General features: G+C 37.7%; 4 protein-coding genes across 4 annotated transcripts; all 4 read right to left on the reverse strand.

Moving 5' to 3' along the window:
• Positions 1-8,403: 8,403 nt before the first annotated feature.
• Positions 8,404-10,576, reverse strand: K444DRAFT_276298 (uncharacterized protein). Its single transcript, XM_024871511.1, has 5 exons — positions 10,559-10,576; positions 9,059-10,506; positions 8,908-9,001; positions 8,505-8,857; positions 8,404-8,452 (listed from the first exon to the last, which is right to left on the reverse strand). The coding sequence occupies exons 2-4, from the start codon at positions 10,355-10,357 to the stop codon at positions 8,739-8,741; spliced, it is 1,512 nt and encodes a 503-aa protein (XP_024727659.1). The 5' UTR covers positions 10,358-10,506; positions 10,559-10,576; the 3' UTR covers positions 8,404-8,452; positions 8,505-8,738.
• K444DRAFT_276293 (uncharacterized protein) lies at positions 10,577-12,049 on the reverse strand. The gene is made up of 2 exons (XM_024871510.1): positions 11,136-12,049; positions 10,577-11,085 (listed from the first exon to the last, which is right to left on the reverse strand). The coding sequence occupies exons 1-2, from the start codon at positions 11,808-11,810 to the stop codon at positions 10,744-10,746; spliced, it is 1,017 nt and encodes a 338-aa protein (XP_024727660.1). The 5' UTR covers positions 11,811-12,049; the 3' UTR covers positions 10,577-10,743.
• A 192-nt stretch (positions 12,050-12,241) lies between these two features.
• Positions 12,242-14,295, reverse strand: K444DRAFT_670402 (uncharacterized protein). The gene is made up of 3 exons (XM_024887620.1): positions 14,014-14,295; positions 13,263-13,960; positions 12,242-13,206 (listed from the first exon to the last, which is right to left on the reverse strand). The coding sequence occupies exons 1-3, from the start codon at positions 14,228-14,230 to the stop codon at positions 12,493-12,495; spliced, it is 1,629 nt and encodes a 542-aa protein (XP_024727661.1). The 5' UTR covers positions 14,231-14,295; the 3' UTR covers positions 12,242-12,492.
• A 153-nt stretch (positions 14,296-14,448) lies between these two features.
• Positions 14,449-15,297, reverse strand: K444DRAFT_622119 (uncharacterized protein; the record flags this gene model as incomplete). The annotated part of the gene is made up of 3 exons (XM_024882037.1): positions 14,834-15,297; positions 14,733-14,777; positions 14,449-14,659 (listed from the first exon to the last, which is right to left on the reverse strand). Coding segments are annotated over exons 1-3 (452 nt in total), but the record flags the coding sequence as incomplete, so codon positions are not given.
• Between the last annotated feature and the right edge of the window lie 3,051 nt (positions 15,298-18,348).

Genomic DNA, 18,348 nt, shown 5'->3' on the forward strand with positions numbered 1-18,348 from the left:
TTATAACTTTTCTTTCCTTCTTCTTATTCCTTCTTATTCCTCTTTTAAACTCCTCTTCCAAATTCCTTTTCCGAACTTCTCTTCTTTTAATACTTCTTCTATTAATACTAAGAACTAGTATCTAATTACCTTATAATCTTCCTCTCCTTCTCTAAACCCCTCTAAATCCCTTCTCCGAATCCCTCTTCCTTTAATACTTTTACTAATAATACTAAAAGCTAATACCTAATTACTACTTCCGGGTTACTTTTATCTAGAACTTTCATATCATAAGTCTTTAACCTACTTGCTTCTTAGAAAGCTAAATTTTAGATCCCTTTTTTCCTTCTCTAATATTTCTTTTTCCCTTTTTCTGATATCTCTTATGCCTTTGGGCCCTTTGGGAGTATTTTTTCTCGAACTTCTAAAAAAGAGACTAACTCCTATTTAGATCTCTCTGAACTTTAATATCTCCTCTTCTCCTTTAATACTTATAAAAGCCTTTAGGCTATTACTAAGTACTCCTATTCTTTATTTTGGAATATATACTAATTTATTCTTATAGGAAATAGCCTTTCTCTCTCTAATCTTGATTTCTTTAATATATATTTTTTGCCTTTAGGCTATTTAGATGTTTTCCCGTTTGTTTTTACGGAATATATACTAACTTACTTTTTAGTTTCTCTCGCTTTACCTTTTTTTTAATATTACTATATATATGCCTAGTTAGTACTAGTTCTTATAACCTATAGTTAGGCTTTCTATTTATTAAATACCCGGATATTTTATTTTACTTTTACTTTATATATTTTGTTTTATATACTTTACTTTTCTTTTATTATAGATTAGGACTCAAATAGTATTTACCTTAAGTACTTATATTCTCGGGTATATAAGACTCTTATAGATCTTTCGGGATTATAAACTAGCCTATTTTGGTTCGGGAGAGCTTCCTTAAGAGTATTCCAGGAATTATAGTATTTACTATAACCCTTCCTAAAAATTAATATAATATGGGTATTTCTGGTCTATTCTCTCTCTATAAAGCAAACCGCTGCCCTAAGTTTATATAAAAGTCCTAATTATTCCTCGAGTTAAAGTATAAGTATTTCTTATTTCTATTAAATTAGGTATAAAGAATAGTAGGTGCCTTTAGGCTAGACTATAGTACTAGTTAAGTACTAAGACTTCTTATACCTATCTTATAAACTTATAGTTTAAAATATATTATATTTAATAGGGCTTTTATATCTAATTACTTTATACTATAGTAAAATATCTTAGTATTATAATTAGAAAAGTTCTGCTTTATAATCTTATCTACTACTTATAGATTTTCTAGCTAATAAGTCTTAGCTAATAGCTAAGAAACTTATTAGCTACTTTATTTAAAGCCTCTAGAAGCGGGAAGTTACCTTAATAAAGACTTAGTATTAAAAATAGGTTTAACTAATTAATCCAAATAAGGAGTTTATAATAGGAGTCTCTATATATAGGTAATTTCATATAATAAACTCAAGTCCCTATTCTTGGTTATATAAGTAAGCTATATAAGAAACTCTTTCTGGCCTATTAAAGTAGTCTCTATCCCTAGTTATATAAGTCGTAATATATAATAAACTCAAACTTTTCTTGGATTATTTTTAGAAGAATTAGTAAGCTTTTCTAAATAGACTTATTAAGGCCTTGGTTTTTAAAGATATTAGTCTAGCCTTCTTATTTCTTCCTTAAGTAATAGTTTGGCTCTTAGGAATTATATGCAAATATTAGAATAAATAAGGAGATATATTATATATACTTTCTAGATAGATTAGAATAGAACCTATAGGATTTCTGTAATATTTTTATTAAATTTATAGTACTAGCTAGTAAAGACTTTAATAACTTTAATGAGACTTGAATTGCGAGCCCGGCTTTTAGATTTCCCGCTTAACTTAAAGATTAAGTAATCCATAATAGGTTGCTTGTTATAGAATATATTATACTTTTTTCCTAAAGAGTACCAGGTACTAGTAATAGTCCGGAAGCCCTAAAGCCTTTGAGACTCTTTATAAGTTTCGGGCTTTGGGGCTTTTCTATAGCTAGCTAATTATATGAAATTATATAACTATACGAGTCCGGTATTAATATAAAGTAATTAGTAACTTTATATATAGATATAGTATGGTTTTTAGTATAGCTAGTCTAATATATTATATATTCATATATAAATGCCTGTAATTTTATTATTATAATATAATATATTCTTAATATATCCTTAATATAAAAATCCCTTTATAATCCTAGACTTTTAGGAGCCTCCTCTATACTAAAGGCAGAGTATATAATACTATTTGGGTATTAAACTTAAAAGGTAAAGGATTATAAAGGCCCTAATAATTACAAGATTTTATAAACTTGGGTAGATTTAAGTATTATAAAAGTATTAAATTTAGTAGCCTGACTTTTAAATTATATAAGAACTAATTAAAGAGTATTACTTTAAAGTATTAATTATAAATTCCAAGTATATATATATCTATAAGGAAATAAGACCTAAAATAGTACTAAGCTAATTATAAGATATAGGAAAAAGTATATTAGATATTAGGTCTATTTTTTCTTAATTACCTTAATCTCGGCAAATATTTATATATAATTTATTAGACCTTATATAATGGGTTTGCTCAGGAGAAGTAAGATTAATTAGCCTAGAGAGTTTAATAATAATAGTTAGACTTCTGTCCGGGGTAATAGGCAAAGTACTAGTAATAGCCCGGGTATCTTGGGTTTTATTCGTAAAGCTAAAGATATTATATCCATTAATTCTCTATATCTAATAAGAAAGAGAAATAGTATATTTATACCTCTAATATACCTATTACTACGAAGTAATACTTATATAATCTATGAGATTAACTATAGTTTCCTTTACTAGAGGAAAGAATAGTAAAATTAAAGGAAGATCTAATAGCCTATTACTATTATTATTATTATTACTATTAGGATTAGCTTTGGTAGTACTTTTAGTAATACTTTCCGTATTATCTTATGGCTTCTAGAGATTAGTAAGTAGAGAAGAATCCTAGTATATATAAGTTAATTAAACCTAAAAACAAAAAAGGATCTATAAAAGAAATAAAGAGTAGGAGCCAGAATTAAAGGAGAGAATTATATATATGCCTTTATTTACCTACTAGTTTATTAGATCTCTCCTTGCTTTTAAAGTCTTATACCTATATTAGCGGGTAATACTTTCCTGGGCTCTCTGGGCCTTCTTAGTCTATTATTTAATCTTTTTAAGTTACTATATCTTCTGAGCATTTTCTAGCTCTTTATAAGTAACTTTAAAATAAAGATCTTTATATAAAGTTTCCTTTTAAGTATTTTCTAGCTCTTTATAAGTAATTTTAAGACAGATATTTTTATATAGAGTCTTATTCTAGTATAAAATAAGGAAAATTATTCAGATATTCTTAGGGCCCAGATATATACTATAGCGGAAAAGGTTAAAGATAGTTTAAATAGAACCTGGTAAAACCGTAAGTTCCTGGGCTCTTTTACTATTAGAACTAGTATAGAATACTAGTTTATTTATATTATTAATAAATTAATAATAGCGGGTAGGTCTGCTAATATAAAGAGAGAAATAAGGAAGTAGCTACTAAGAAACTATATTGGAAAGAATAAAAAAGACTTAATTATTTATTTTAAATCGAAAGCTACCTATTAAAAAATATTTATTAGAATTTATATAGAGAATCTAGTAAAAGAAATAGGAGAAAACTTACTACTAACTTCTTTAGAAAGTTAGATAGTTCTTTACTTAGCTCTCTAATTCTTTATATTATTAAATGCCTACTTGTGGAAAACTAGCTATAAAACTATAGTCTGTAATTTTATAAGACTAGATCCGGCTATATTTTAATTCATAAGATTTTAAAGGGCTCTAGATAGCCTATTACCGGTATAAGGAGCTATAGCCTAGGTAATAGCCTGAGTAACTCTCGTATTTATAGCCTATTAAGCTTATATAGTAATATAAGTACTACTAGAAAAGTAGTTAGGTCAAGTAATATGGCTTATAGTAAAAGGAAATATAAAAGGAAGTAGTTATAGGGCTATTAGAGTAAGAGAAGCCTGGGGTAGAGTAGAACTAGTACCTGGCGGCTATATAGTAATAGTAACTAGAGGAATAAGTATAGTAAATATTTCTAGAAGAAAAGATACGGGATAAGGATATTAAAAAGAGCTAGGAATCTAAAGTATCCCAGATATAAAGAGGGGGGCAGATACGGACGGAATTCCAGAGCTATAAGATTTAAGTCTACTAGTATTATTACTCTAGGTAAGTAAAGCGGCGGCCTCTATATTATATTTATTATTAGTAGATTAATAGAACTTGTAATATTAGATATTATTATACTAGTATTTGGCTATAGGGTATATAATATTAGGGCAGGTTTTGAGAAATAGTAGTACTATTTTAAAAGGTAAGAATTTAAGGGTATAGAATATTTATATAGTAGATAAACTTAATAATTCTATTAGTATTATTCTTAAAAATAAGAAGGGGGTTTCGAAAATAATATATTTAATAATAAATAATATTTATCTTAATATACCTAGTTATTTTATAATTAGCTTATTTAATTACCTTATATTATTAGAAGTATTACTAATAAAGGGCTATTTCTGGGTAAAGTTCTGGATTATTAGAAACTATACGGGTATTTTTCCGGCCTATATATTATTTATATATTCTATATTTATTAGGATAACTTATTTAAGGATTCTATTTCATATAATAGTAGTATTATATTTACTAGTTAGCTTCTCGGACTCTCCTAATATTAGTAACTGCCCTAAGGCTATATGTGTCCGGACTATATATCGGAGCTAGTAATAAGCTTAAATATATAGTCGGTTGCCGTTTCTATTAGTATCTCCTATATAAATATTAGCTATATTTATACTATAAGATATAAGCTTCTAATAGTACTACTCTAGTATTTCTCTTGGCAGAAACTCATTAATATCTATATTAGTATATAAGTAAACTATTTATATAAAGCTATGTGAGGTTATATTACTTATCCCAAACTAAGTAATTATTAAGGATTATATTATAAAGCTCTATATCTATAGGGTGACCCTAGTACTATATCCCGTCTAGGGGCCTCATATATAGTCTAAATGGCTTGCCGGCTACTATATTAGGCCTAGATCTGTTTTTTCTAATCCTATAGATATTTTATAAGTCTATAAACCTATATATCTTGTTTTGAATCCGCTATATATAAAGTACTAGTAAAGTAATCCGGTCCTATAGGTATTAGTAATTATAATCCCTGGTATAGGCCAGTTCCTAAAAGTAGTTCTATATATACTAATTAGAATTAGTTATATAATCCGGTACTATAATACTAGACCTAATAGCCTTAATAAAAAGTAGTATAATTATTAGTATCTAATACTTTCTCCTAATAATAGAAAAAATAAGAGGTAGATATAGGGAAACGGAATTACTTACGTATTACTGGTATAGCTAGCTCTTCTAAAGCTCCTATTACTAGGATTTAACTCGCTAATTCTCGGTGCTTTTCCCAGAAATAAAGTAGTCTTCTATATATATAACTAATGAATCGGCTATTTACGAGAATATAAAGTATATTTCGGTAATAAGGGGGAGTTTAGAGCCTTAATTAGCCCTAAAAAAGTAAGGGTAGTAGCCTATTTGAGTACAAATCTAAAGATATTACTATATAACTAAATGAGTAGTCTAATTAGAGATTCCGATATATACCCAGATAATATTACGTAAATAAGTATTAATATAAGTATATATCTCGATTTTAAATAGTAATAGCTTATTATATCTATTAATTAATTAAATCCAGTCCGGCCCAGGTATAATATATTCTCTCTTCTTGAACTATATCTATTATATTTATAGTATAATTACCTCGGGATCCAGGAGTTATAATATTATATATAAGCTCTCCCTATAAATAATAAAATATATTAGTAAATAAGGCCCTAACCTTTTAAGCTAGGGCAAAATAGTAAAGTATAGAAAGACTAACCGGGTTACTAGTAAACCTTATTAATAGAAGTATATATATAAATACCGCCGTTTATAACCTATAACCCGCCTATTATTTAGCTTACTCTATAGTATTATAAATAGTTACTTATTTGCCGCTTGCCTGTCTATTATAGTTATATAGTAAATAAGACTAAGCTTCTTATATATACGGATAACTCTAGTAATTAAAGCTATATAACCATAATTCTCAAGATCCTTAAGTATTTCCTTATCTATATCTCCTAGATAATATAGGATTATAATCTATATATAAAGGAAAGGCATATTTACTATTTAAGTATATATTTAGATATTTTATTCTTATAGTTACTATTAGACCATATATAGATTAACTAAGATTCCATATAAATCTTTTAATCTATTTGTAATTTCTTCTTAATTAATATTTATATAAGCCTATTTAGTAATAGCTTTGTAATATAGTAATAGATTTATTAAAAGTTATAGTATTATTTTAATAAAATCCACTAAGTTATTTTATGCTTTACTATTATAATATATTTTCTAGTAATATAAGTACTAAAAAACTCAAGTAATATTACTCCTATATAATTTTGTTAATTAATTACTAAAAAAAGTAATTAGCCGGCTTCTTAGTTATTTTAATAGTTTAATTTTCTTATTTCTAATCTCGGGAATATTAAGGAAGTTATTAGACCCTATTAATAGCATTATCCTAGAAGGGCTTATAGCCTATAGTTACCTGACTATAGTAATTTATAATAAATACTTAATTTTATATTATACTATCCGGCCTAATTTTGGTACGATTTCATACGCGGTAGTATGGGCTCTCACTTCATTAATTAGATAAGCAAGTAGCCTTACTATTATTGCGTTATCCAAGCCGAAAGTCACGTGTGGGTGCTATACCCCTAATTAGGAATTCTGCCTTGGGGAGGAGGGGGGGTGTGCGGGGCGCCAGTGCGAAAATCAGAAAATCAGAAAATCACTTTTCGCTTCTCGGATTTGTCCGCTAGCTAGCTGTGGGCCTCAGTAGACGAGCCCCGGTCTGAGGAACGTAAAGAGGTTGAGAAGGCCACGCTTGGCCGCTGGATCTTGATATGTCACCTCGAGGTTCTTTTGATTAAAGTTGTGTCTACTGTCATTGGGAACAGTACCCTTGTCTTTTTGACGAAACGGACACGATTAATCCATCCTAAGTGGGAATTTTCGGGTAGTTGCATGTTCGTTATGCCTTATTATTATAAGTAATAATTATAAGATAATACAAATCTATTTTTATAAGTGCCTAGTTTAAGATCGTTAGGAGCGTAAAGGGGCCTCTGAGGATAATCGTCAAAACTTTACAAGCATGCTATAATAAACGATAAGCCAATGTTTAGCATACTGCGCCTTACTAGCTAATTGGGTACTGCTGAGGTTGGCTCTCGAGGACTGCTCAAGGACTGCTGAGGGACTGCTCAGGTGGCTTGGGCAGGTCAGTTGAGCTGGCTGAGCCGAGGGTGACTTGGATTATAATTTGCACAATATTAATTGCAATATAATGTGACCCTAAGCTAGCTATATGCATTGGTACGAGCTCCGAATCGCCGGAAAGTCTCTCAATCACTCCTCAGCAGCTTCGAGAGGCGCCCCAGGCACCCTTGGTTGGGGGCCGTTTTCGCGGGGTAAAAGGGTTCAGCAATCACACTAAAATGTCAAGAATAACAAGATAGTAGACACTTCAAACAGATATATTGATTGGGATCACCGGAGCAGTAGACGCTATTATAGCATACTATATTTTGTTCAGCTCCTGTACAGAATCATATATGCGCGTGACGTTCCAAGTCACGGGACTTGGCTGCTCAATACACGTGATCTATCCATCTGTCAACCCTTCTCGCCTCTCACGAGCTCTTCATATCTTTCCGTTTGCCGAGAAACGGTATCCAAGACATGATCAAACTCAAGAAGGGGACTCTAATTGTTATGCAAAGCTAGAAGGAAAATGCGTATATAAGTACGCCCGACTTTTACCACCAAACGCCATGCTCCATGCCTCCATACTTCGTGTCCCTATCGTGCCTTCGTATCCTCATGATTCATAAACAACCAAAATGCAAAATTAGAAAGAGCCTGTGACCCGAATTCCGCCTACTATATGCAATCAAATAAAAAGAGGTGGAAATCATGGAAGTGCTCGCCCGAACTTCCTATTTGAATATGTCCGTCAAATGCTTCCGCCTCCAGCTGGGTTTTCTCTCAGGCGCAGGCGGTGTGGAAAACGTAGCAGAAGTCGCAGCTGTCGATAGACCGGGAGAAGGTGACATTGGCAAGGGCGAAGTAGGATCGTCTTTGTCGTCTCCATCCGTCATGCTTCCCAAGATGAGCTTGCTGACATCTTGAAACCACCAAGGCTTCGTGTCGATCACATCCTCCCTTGAAATCGTTAGCAAATAGAACATAAATGGGCAAATTTCTGACTGCTTACTCAGTTGGCATATTGTCGTCGAGCTTTCGAAGCCGTTCCAACGCAGGCTTATTCTCGCCGAAGGACACAAATTGTATACTAAACCAGCGAGATTCCCACTTCTTGAGCCTGGGTTTCAACTTCGTTAAGAAGCTAGCAATCAACTTTTCAACATCGTCGTTGTTGGCACAGCCCTCCCAGAGGCCGTCAGTGAGAACGATAAGTGTCATCTTTTTGCTGGTGTTGGTATATTTATCAAATATTTTTTCCAGCGTTTCTTTCATGTTCGTCTTGTACATGTGATTGATTTCTTCGCCCGAGCCTTGCATGGAGTTTTTGAATGTTTTTGGGATAGCCCATCCTTTGACCTCCTTGTGATTATAGTTAGTGCCGATTGTGTAAATAAGATCAAGGCCGTCATTATCTAAGGGCCCGATCTTCATTGCTAAGGTTATCAGCACTCGCGTTGCAACGGCCCAGTGCGGCTTCATGGTGGCAGCATTGTCGACGACGAAAGCCTGTGATAGAGATCAGTAAGTCTCTCTTTCAAAAAAAAAACTACGTGGGTAACCTACGATGTCGCGGTTGGAAATGAAGTTCTTGAGCCAAGGATCATCTGGGATCTTGCTTAAGAGAGATGAGAAGAGGCCCTTCTTGTCTCCCCACAGCTTCTCAAGGCGTGCGTGTTCATCAAATATTGCATAAGAGGGAGGTTGCATGCTTGTGGGCGAGAGTCCAACTGGTGGATCATGTTCTGAAACAGGATCGGGACTAATTTGAGGAGTTGGCGGCAGATTTTTGCTTGGAGTGACGTTGGGCGGTTGGCCATATGCTTGCGGAGGGCGCGCAGTACTTTCAGTGGCTATTTGTGTTACGGGAGCCTTGTCGATTTCGGGAGGCGTTACCGGAGGGCGGAAATCTTCATCTTCACCAAAGTATCCGCTCCGGCCTAGAACCTCCTTACCCTTCCCTTTCGATAGATTTTTCTGCAATGGGGGTGCCGTTCGTTCTGTTGATGAGGAGGGGTTTGTAATCGTGGTACTACCAGGAGGGTCTTTGGGTTTGAACGATTGCTGACTATCCTTCGGTGGGTGTGATGTAGCGTCCATAATGGCTGGGGGAAAGGCCCCAGCATGAGCGGCAACTGGACTGTCGTAGATGAGGTTTATCACAGGAATATCTTCCCCCTTCTCCTTGCTGCTCGAGGCTGGTGAATCCTGGCAGCTCTTTGCCGAAGCGAATGCTTTCGAAACAGTTTCACTGGCGTCCGCAGGATCCTGTTGAGGACTATCGCATGTTTCGAGGTCCTCATTCACAATGCCAAGGCCGATCTTAATTGCCCCCTCTCGATTCGCGGTCTTTCCAATGACTATTCGCTCGAGACGTTCTGACTTCCTAACTCTTTCTGACCTTGGGCGAAGCTGAGATCGGTCATCTGGTGACAGGGATCCAGAGCTTCGCCCGGCGTTCTGAGTTGTGTTCACCTGGACAATTGGTGTCGCCGTAGCTGGTGCGCGCTTGTCTAGCTGCAACAAAGCTTCTAATGTATCTGGCTCAATCACCTTGAGGCTTCCTCTGTCTGTCAACTTTTGGTGCTCATTCTTCGCAAGTAAGATGATGTCTTCCAACTCTTCGCATAGCTGTTCGAAGCTCAGTCTCTTGCTCGGACTTTCCAGAAGCATCCTTTCCTCAATGAGATTGAGAACTCGGTAAGATATTGTGTCGGCTTTCCGTGAGGAGTTCCGAAGGAAATCATGCCAATGAAGGACGGAAGGCAGGACTTTTGTCCCGTCATGAAAAGCGTCGTCCCCTGAAGGAGCACCACCACCATTGCCATCTTTGGCACGTAGGCGAAGGTTCGCAATTTCTAACATTCGAACTTGGCGATAGCTGTCATAAGTCTGTGAGCCAAGTATAACCCACGTTGCGACAGCTGAGAGAACGCATCCGAACGACCATGTGTCTATTGTCTGCAAATGGGGCGTAATAGTTCCCAATCTTTGTTTATCACACTCTGGAGCGCCTGGATTGAGGTAGTTAGCTTCGCATATAGATAGCACGAGGTCTGCATTTACCATAAGTCTGCGTTCCACCAAGTATGAACGTACTCGTCCTTCCAATCACATCTTTCTCGAATTTTGTGAATCCAAAGTCGGCAAGTTTAAACTCCCCACGCACTCGAAGTATGTTATCAGGCTTGATGTCACCATGCCATCTGTAAGATTGGCGTCAGTGAGGCTTATGACTTGCATATGGGGACTCACCCCTTATAGTATTGGATTTTCCCATCTTCGCCCTTGTATTCGAATTGATGCAATGACTTAAGGGTAGCAGCCACCTTGAACAGATCCTCCCAGAAAGCAATGATCTCAGTGTTCAAAACCGGAGGGTATGTGTCTGCAAGGTACTCATCGAGATCTTGCTGGCCATATTCGAGAATGATGTTGTGGTTCGGTGAGGTGTCTCCCCCTTCCCTGAAGTGGTATTCTCCCAGATACTTCACAACACCCTCCTGGGTACGAACGCCCCTAAATGCCTCGCTTTCGAACTTATATATATCTTCCCAACCAGCGACATAAGACTTGATCGCGAATTCGTAACACTGAAGGAAGGTTAGTGGAAGATAATTAAGCCTAGGCGAATTAAACGTACCAAGCCGAAAATTGGATCTTTATGCTTGGAGGACTCTAAGGCTTTCTTCAACTCTTTCGATTCCACAACATCTTCCTGGATTTTGTAATGGCGCACATTGGCAGTTCCGCCCTTTTTATTGATCACCACTCCGTGGATGAAAGGAAGGATGCAGGGCCCGGATGGAAAATCTGTGTCCATGTGAAGTTCCAGAGAGGCAGGACAAAAGGCCCATCGAACTTCATCGAATGCGTCAATGACAGCCTTGTAGTCATATTGTGTATAGCCCCTTGGAAGCAACGGCCGCTCCTTCGTCAAGTCCTCCACAATGGAATTGTATCGGCTCTTCGGGTCGGCGTACAAGAGGAGATAATTGTCGGAAAGATTGCATCGCACGAAGATGTCAATCAGGTGTCCACAGTTGACATCTGGATGTAAGAGAACTGCGAGAACGAGCTGGTGCTTGGTGCATTTATCGGCTGTTATCTTTGGGAAGCCATCGCCATCGTAAAAGGAAGAGACTAGTCGCACAACATTCGTAACCGCCTCGCCCGGCGACTTCTTGTTCATCCATGCTCTGATGTCGCTCGGAAGGTAGAATATCTTGTCCTCCCAGTTGCGACGCTCTTTTTGCTGTAAATGGCGTAGGAAAGCTTCACGATAGGGTGATTGTGGGGCGGAACGAGGCTCGCTCATGATGGTAGGCAGTTTGATAAGTTACCTCGATGCTAGGGATAACAAATAAGACACATAGAGGAAATAATAGTCAATATGGAGGCGAGAAGCGTTGAGAACAACTGATGGTTTTCATTTGAGGTTTGGGAGATCAGTCGGAGCCTCGCCGTAGCAGCCACAGGCTCACAGAACCGGCGGGGGAGATGGGGCTCAAGGCGGGAAACGGGAGGGAGAGGGGCCGCCATTGCTCAGGCAGAGAGGCTGGGGGGAGGCTGAGAGACAAAGCGCAGATGCAGTCACCGAGAGCTGAGGTGGTGGCTGGCGCGCCTGTGCCAGGCCAGTTGGCCGCCATTGGCTTGCCCGCCCGCCCATGCAGAGACCGCATGGATCACATTTTATATAGAATGCTTGGTCGAGAGACTTCCGACAGTGACACACTTCACTTCAAGTACACCGATACCCATAAACTAAGTAGATATTTACGTGGCTATGTTTATGGCTTTCTGTTACTACGCTGGTAACAGTTTGTGCTGAAGTCCGCCTCTTTTGATCCACTGTCCCTACCTACGCAAATCTCTTCTTAGCAACCTGCCCCAGTTTGGCATCAACTCGTCCAGTTGCAGCCGGTCTTCTTGGACGCTTCATCTAGCCTCAACCTCCAAGATGTCTCCCTCCTAAAAATTCAAGATAATGCCCACTACTTTCACACCTTACTTTCCACAGAAGACGATGCCTTTCTTGCTCTAGGACGCCATTTCCATTTGTCCGACATCCACAGTGGCCGATGCAGGTCTTCTGCATCCATCGGCAGAACCTCACGTTGTGATCTCCTCTCCGCCAAACTCTTCCAAATGTACGCAAATACAATCGTCAACACTGTCAGCGGTAGGGTGACCTGCACCCATCTCACCATCGCCACATTCGAAAAGCTACCCTTTTCTTGTCCCTGACCTTGATACTTGACAATATCTGTACTGAAGAACGTCGACACAAAGGTTGCAGGGAGATAAATCAGAGTCACAATCGTGATGATCCGCACTATGATGGCCTCATTCTCCATGTTCATGTTTAGCCTTTCAAGTCGATGCTGTTTCACCAGTTCCATTCTGTCAGTCGTGATTCTGACAAGTGCATCTGCACGGTCGATTTGCAGTCTGAAGTCGTCTATCAGATTGCCCAGCTGGCTGGCAAAGACACCAATATCATCACTGCAGGACCCTCTCATGGGAAACTCTTCGTTGTCTCGAAGATCGGTGTAGAATCGCCGAAGCGAGGTCATCACATCCACGTTTGCCTTGAGGACGGAGGTTACCTCTCGAACCTTCTCGGCCCATCGCTGTAGGTGCTGGATATCTCTTGCAGTGTAAATGTGGTGATGATGCCCTTTACCGGTTGGACCCAAGACCGCCATTTCCGTCTTGGAAAGTTGAGTTAGCTTGTGAGTCCTTAATGGTTGAAGAGAATTTGACTTGCATCCTTTTCAATAGTATATTCCAACCACTTTATATACCCTCGCCAATCTTCGGTCGACCAGTGACAGAAAAGCAAATGAGCCGACAGACTCGACCGAAAGCATTCGTCCGGTGTTCCAAAGGCTTTATCCTCGGGCCTCGCACCGTTTCCCGTCAGTTCTTTGAAACGCTGCTGAATATCCAAGCCGCCTTTCGTCACAATCCAGAGCGCGTTGCCTCCGACAACATCAAGTTGGTGATAAAACGCGGCCTGCCTTATTGACCATTGGTTCTTGCTGTGGTCCTTGGGATCTTCGAACTTGAAAGTAACACCCTTCAGGTTGTAACATAGCTGATAATGCTTCCCTGATCGACCCAAACTATCGATTCCAGAGCTTCCGTGCTGCAATTTGAGGTTCTTCTGCTCGCGAAAGCTGCTGAATCTTAGATCTCGCGCCTCGCTCTGGAGACCGAAGACCGATATGAAGTCCAAATAATCTGGCATCACTTGGTGGAACGTGAAGAGCTCCAGCAGCATCGAACGAGTGATTCCCAGACGAGCTCGTGAGTTTGCGCCGTAGATGTATACAAATCGGCATTTTGGATCTTTCCGCTGTACAGCAACCACTGGATTCTGGGGATCATTGGGATCGTGGACTACCTTCACGCCAAACCATTTTGTGAGCTCATCCGGCGATTGGATGTTTAGTTTATCCAAATCTACAGCATCTTATTAGTGTACAATTTTAGCATGGGTTTCTTTGGGGGCAGACCTTCTCCATTGCCGTCGTCGGTTTTTAGATCCCGAATCGGCACTTCCAATCTCTTGATGTCCGTTTCGAACAGGTTTGGAGTCGCGAAATCCAGCCTTGTCGCATATGCTGTCAATGCACTCGGATACGTGCTCACGGTTCTCCGGATCAGATTGCGCGGGTATGAATCTCGGTCGATATACGACTTTTGGAAATTAGCAGGCAGCGGCAAGTACATCGTCGATCACAGAACGTTCTTTTGCAAGATACTAGACAATTGTTCAAGGCCACCCAAACAATTCGATGGAGAATATTGAAGGGTTAATAAAGCTTCTACAAAATTACAGCCCCAGAGGCTCTGTCTGAGAAGTTGAAGTCAAGGCGACATGTTGGCTACGCAGGGCTTATCGCGGGCGACTAGGAATGTGACACAATTTGCACATGGAACATGCCATTTGAGACTAAGACATTTCGATTGGTCCAGCATGACGATTACAAGGCTCTGCGGCAATGTGGAATAATTACGATGTCTGCCTGTGTGGCTTGGCTGAGTTGGCTCTAAGCCACCGCCTCTCCACCATGTTGAACACCATTATTCAGGCGTCCTTTGTCGGCGTCGACCGCCCGTATTGATGTCTCTCAAAGCAGCGATGTTGTCTCGATCTCCCTGTAGGCACATGAAATGTCAGCGTGTACTCGGCCTTCGTTGACAACAAGTCTAGCTAGAAATGACGACGCACATCTGTCAATCGCTCAGGTATCTCGAACAGCCATTGATCCAGTTCCTAGACAACCACGTCAGTATCAAGTACTCCCACGTCAGCCAAGAAACAACTCATACTCTCCGCTCAGCAAGCCTAATACCAGGCCATTTCCTCTCCAAATATCCCCTCAACGCCTCCCAAGTCAGACCTTCGTAGCAAGAAAAATGCTCTTGAAACGGCCACTTCTCTCTCTCTTTATTTGATCTTGTAGATGTTCCGGTTCCTCGACGTCGAAATGAGTCAAACGTCGGAGACCTAAATGTTGTTCGCCGCTCAGGTGGCTCTCCGCCACCTGCTTGATTTCCTTGCGGGCTACCCGGCATCGCTAATGGTCGGTTCAAAGGCAAGGGATATACGTCTGATAGATAAACAGCGGCTGTGAGAGATGGAGTTGGGTTGACTGCGAGGCACATCTGCTGTGGCGAGACGGGGTATTATATCACAGAATATTACTCAAGGTGAGGATGAGGCTGAGAATCTTGCTGCCTTGAGGGCATTCCCTTCTCTGAATGAAATGCATATGTGGTGGCGTGCTTTCATGCGGGTGATACGGTTTGGGTGATATGCAGCTGCAAGTTACGAAAAACAATTATCTCGAGACTTCGGAGGGTTTGATTATGTTTACGGGGTATCGGTTTCCTTCAATTCCATGCAGATTGCAACACATTTTCTCTGTCGGCTGACTGCAGACCAGCAAAGTTCGCGGTAGAAAAAAAACTCAAAACGCGATTTGCACTTCAAAGACTTGAATGCTCAGCAGAGTGGAAACAATCGAATGGTTTCACTATTCCTGTGATGGCACGTGCGTCACGTGGTAGCGCTGTGGTGTGGCGCTACTGCCACATTAGGTAGCTTCGTAGCAGTAGAATTGATTATCTTCTTTCTCCTCCTTCTTGTTATTCAATATGGTAGCAATGCCTTAAATCGGCTGTAAAAGCACGAATTGAAATCTGCTATCGTAGTACGATTGATTCAGGAGATCAAGCGCTTCCGCCATGTATTACTGCAGTGCCGTCGAACGTCCCTCGTAGTCCATACGTAATGACGCTTAATGGCACTACTACGAACCATTAATCAAGACACTTCAATAATCGAACCGAACTTCTCCTCGAAGTATAGGAACGAATGACCAGAAGCTATAATATAGATAGTAAGCCCACTACTAGTATCCTCTCCTATACCTAAAAAGCAAGGCAAGAACCGAATACGAGCTACTAACGGGTAATATACTTTTGATCCCGATTTCTCTCCTATACTTAGTAACTTGGGTACTAGCAAAGTAATAATAAAGCTAACGGCTTCAAAACTCGATATTAATACTATTCTCGAAATAGTAATGGTACTAATAACGGTTCTAATCGAGAGTATAGCCGGCCCCTCCCATATATTACTAATAAATCAAGAAGAATTACCCTAACTAATAGAATATTACCGTCGGACTATATCCGATATATATTAATATTATAGAACTACCTCAGATCTAACGTTTCTATAATAAATTAATACCTTGGCATTTCCGGAATCATAATTAGTAGCCTTTACCAAATAATAGCCATTACTAATAGCAGAGTTATTAGTAGTATTAAGGCCCTTACTATATCAGGAATTAATACCCTCGAGGCTTATAACTCTAAATTACTAAACGCCCGAAAAGCAAGAGGAATATCGAGCTAGTAAGGAAACCAATATCTATAATACTAGTCCCAAGGTATTGCTATAATATACTTTACCCTACGGACCACGATATACCTTTACTATTTCAGATATCTTAGCCAGAAGAACCTCGGGTTAATAGAATACCCTTTACTCCTAGCTATCCGTTTCAAGATACCCTTTTTTCCGTAATATTAGAGGTAATAATAGCAGACTACTTCCCAGACTATAATACTTCTTTATAAACGTTAATAATATAATATCCCTAATACTATTATAAAACCTATTATAATTATTATCTAGTACCGAGATCCGATACTCTAAGGTATAATAGAAAAAGGATACTATAATAATTATAGAAATTAGTAAAGAACTTAATAATAATAGCTTTCTATATCTCGGAGATATCCTAATAACGGGAGATATTACTATAGCCAAGACATTTCTACAGGTTATAGATAGTAATACCCGATAATAGCTAAGAGCAAAGGCCTTAGAGACTATTTATAGCCAGAATTCGTTAATATCGGAAGTAGTAGCCTTTACCTGCTTCCTGGAATAATTCCGGAAGGAACCTCCTAAAGATAAGGCTATTAATATTATATCGGAGATCTCTCGTTATAGTAGAGAGAATACCGGACGAGGCGGACAATAATCCAGAGCTATATCCCGAATCTCCCAGATACTATATAGTAACGGATAATAGAATACTAGAGGTTAAGGCAAGACTAGCTTTTAATTATATAATATTAGTAGTATGCCTCCGGATAATAACGATAATAGAGACTTCTCGGATAATAAGTATAACTACTACTATTACTTTAAGGAGTTCGAATACCATAAGAAATAATACTAGACTAGAACTATCTTATGAAACCGCTAGTATTCTAGCAAGAATAAAAGATACCAGAATAACTATAGAATACTATTCTATGGAGTTAAAAGACTAAGAATTAATGAAGTCGGTATCTTTAATAGTATACTAGATACCCTATCCGCTATTATTTATAGTAAATGCTTAATAATACTAGTAGGCATATATAAAGATTGCCTAGTTCTTGCTATCCTACTATTATATATAAAGGGCAAGGCAGTAACCTGGTTTAACGGACTAGAAGATAAAGTTACTATTCTTATAATAGAATTAATTAAAGAGTAAAAGATTTAGCTAGTATAATACTTTTATATTAATTTTTCCTAGGCCTTAGTAAAAGCAGATAGTATATAATACTACTTTAATAATAAAACGGAGATAGATATTAGAGAATATATCTCTAGGAAATATAGACTATATAGAGAAGCTAGTAAGACAAATCAAGATAATATTATTTGCCATATTTATAATAGCCTGGACTTTACTTTTATAATAGTAGTACCCCTTTGAGAAACGAATAATATAATAAATGACTTTTAAGCTAAAGTATATATTGCGGAATACTAGGCAAGATAGTAATTCAAATAACTCTAAATATACCTTAATATTATTAAAAAATAGAACCAAGATATAAGAAAACTTATTAAATAGTCCCAAGTTTAGTATACTATTCCGGCAGATAACTTTTAATAAAACATATATTACTTTAATAATAACCGTTTTAGTAAGTTTAGCTATAATAAGCTAGAGGAACCTTTAAAAGTATTATTTAAGAAAGTTATAGAGGAAGTAGAGATAATTCTATTTATATACTGCCTACCAGGAATTAAGTAGATAGATAGTATCCTATAAAACTAGTTAGGAACAAGTAATACTTCTTTAGCGGGCCCCTCCTAATATTAATATAATAAATACGGAAATAACTAGAGTAATAACGGAAATAACTAGAATAATAATAGAAATAACTAGAATAATAATAGTAATAACTAGAATAATAATAGTAATAGCTAGTGCTTCTATAGTAATTACTAGAATAATAATAATAATAGAAACGGATTTATACCT

Source organism: Hyaloscypha bicolor (assembly GCF_002865645.1).
Source record: "Hyaloscypha bicolor E unplaced genomic scaffold K444scaffold_183, whole genome shotgun sequence".
In the NCBI taxonomy this organism is placed as follows: Eukaryota; Fungi; Ascomycota; class Leotiomycetes; order Helotiales; family Hyaloscyphaceae; genus Hyaloscypha; species Hyaloscypha bicolor.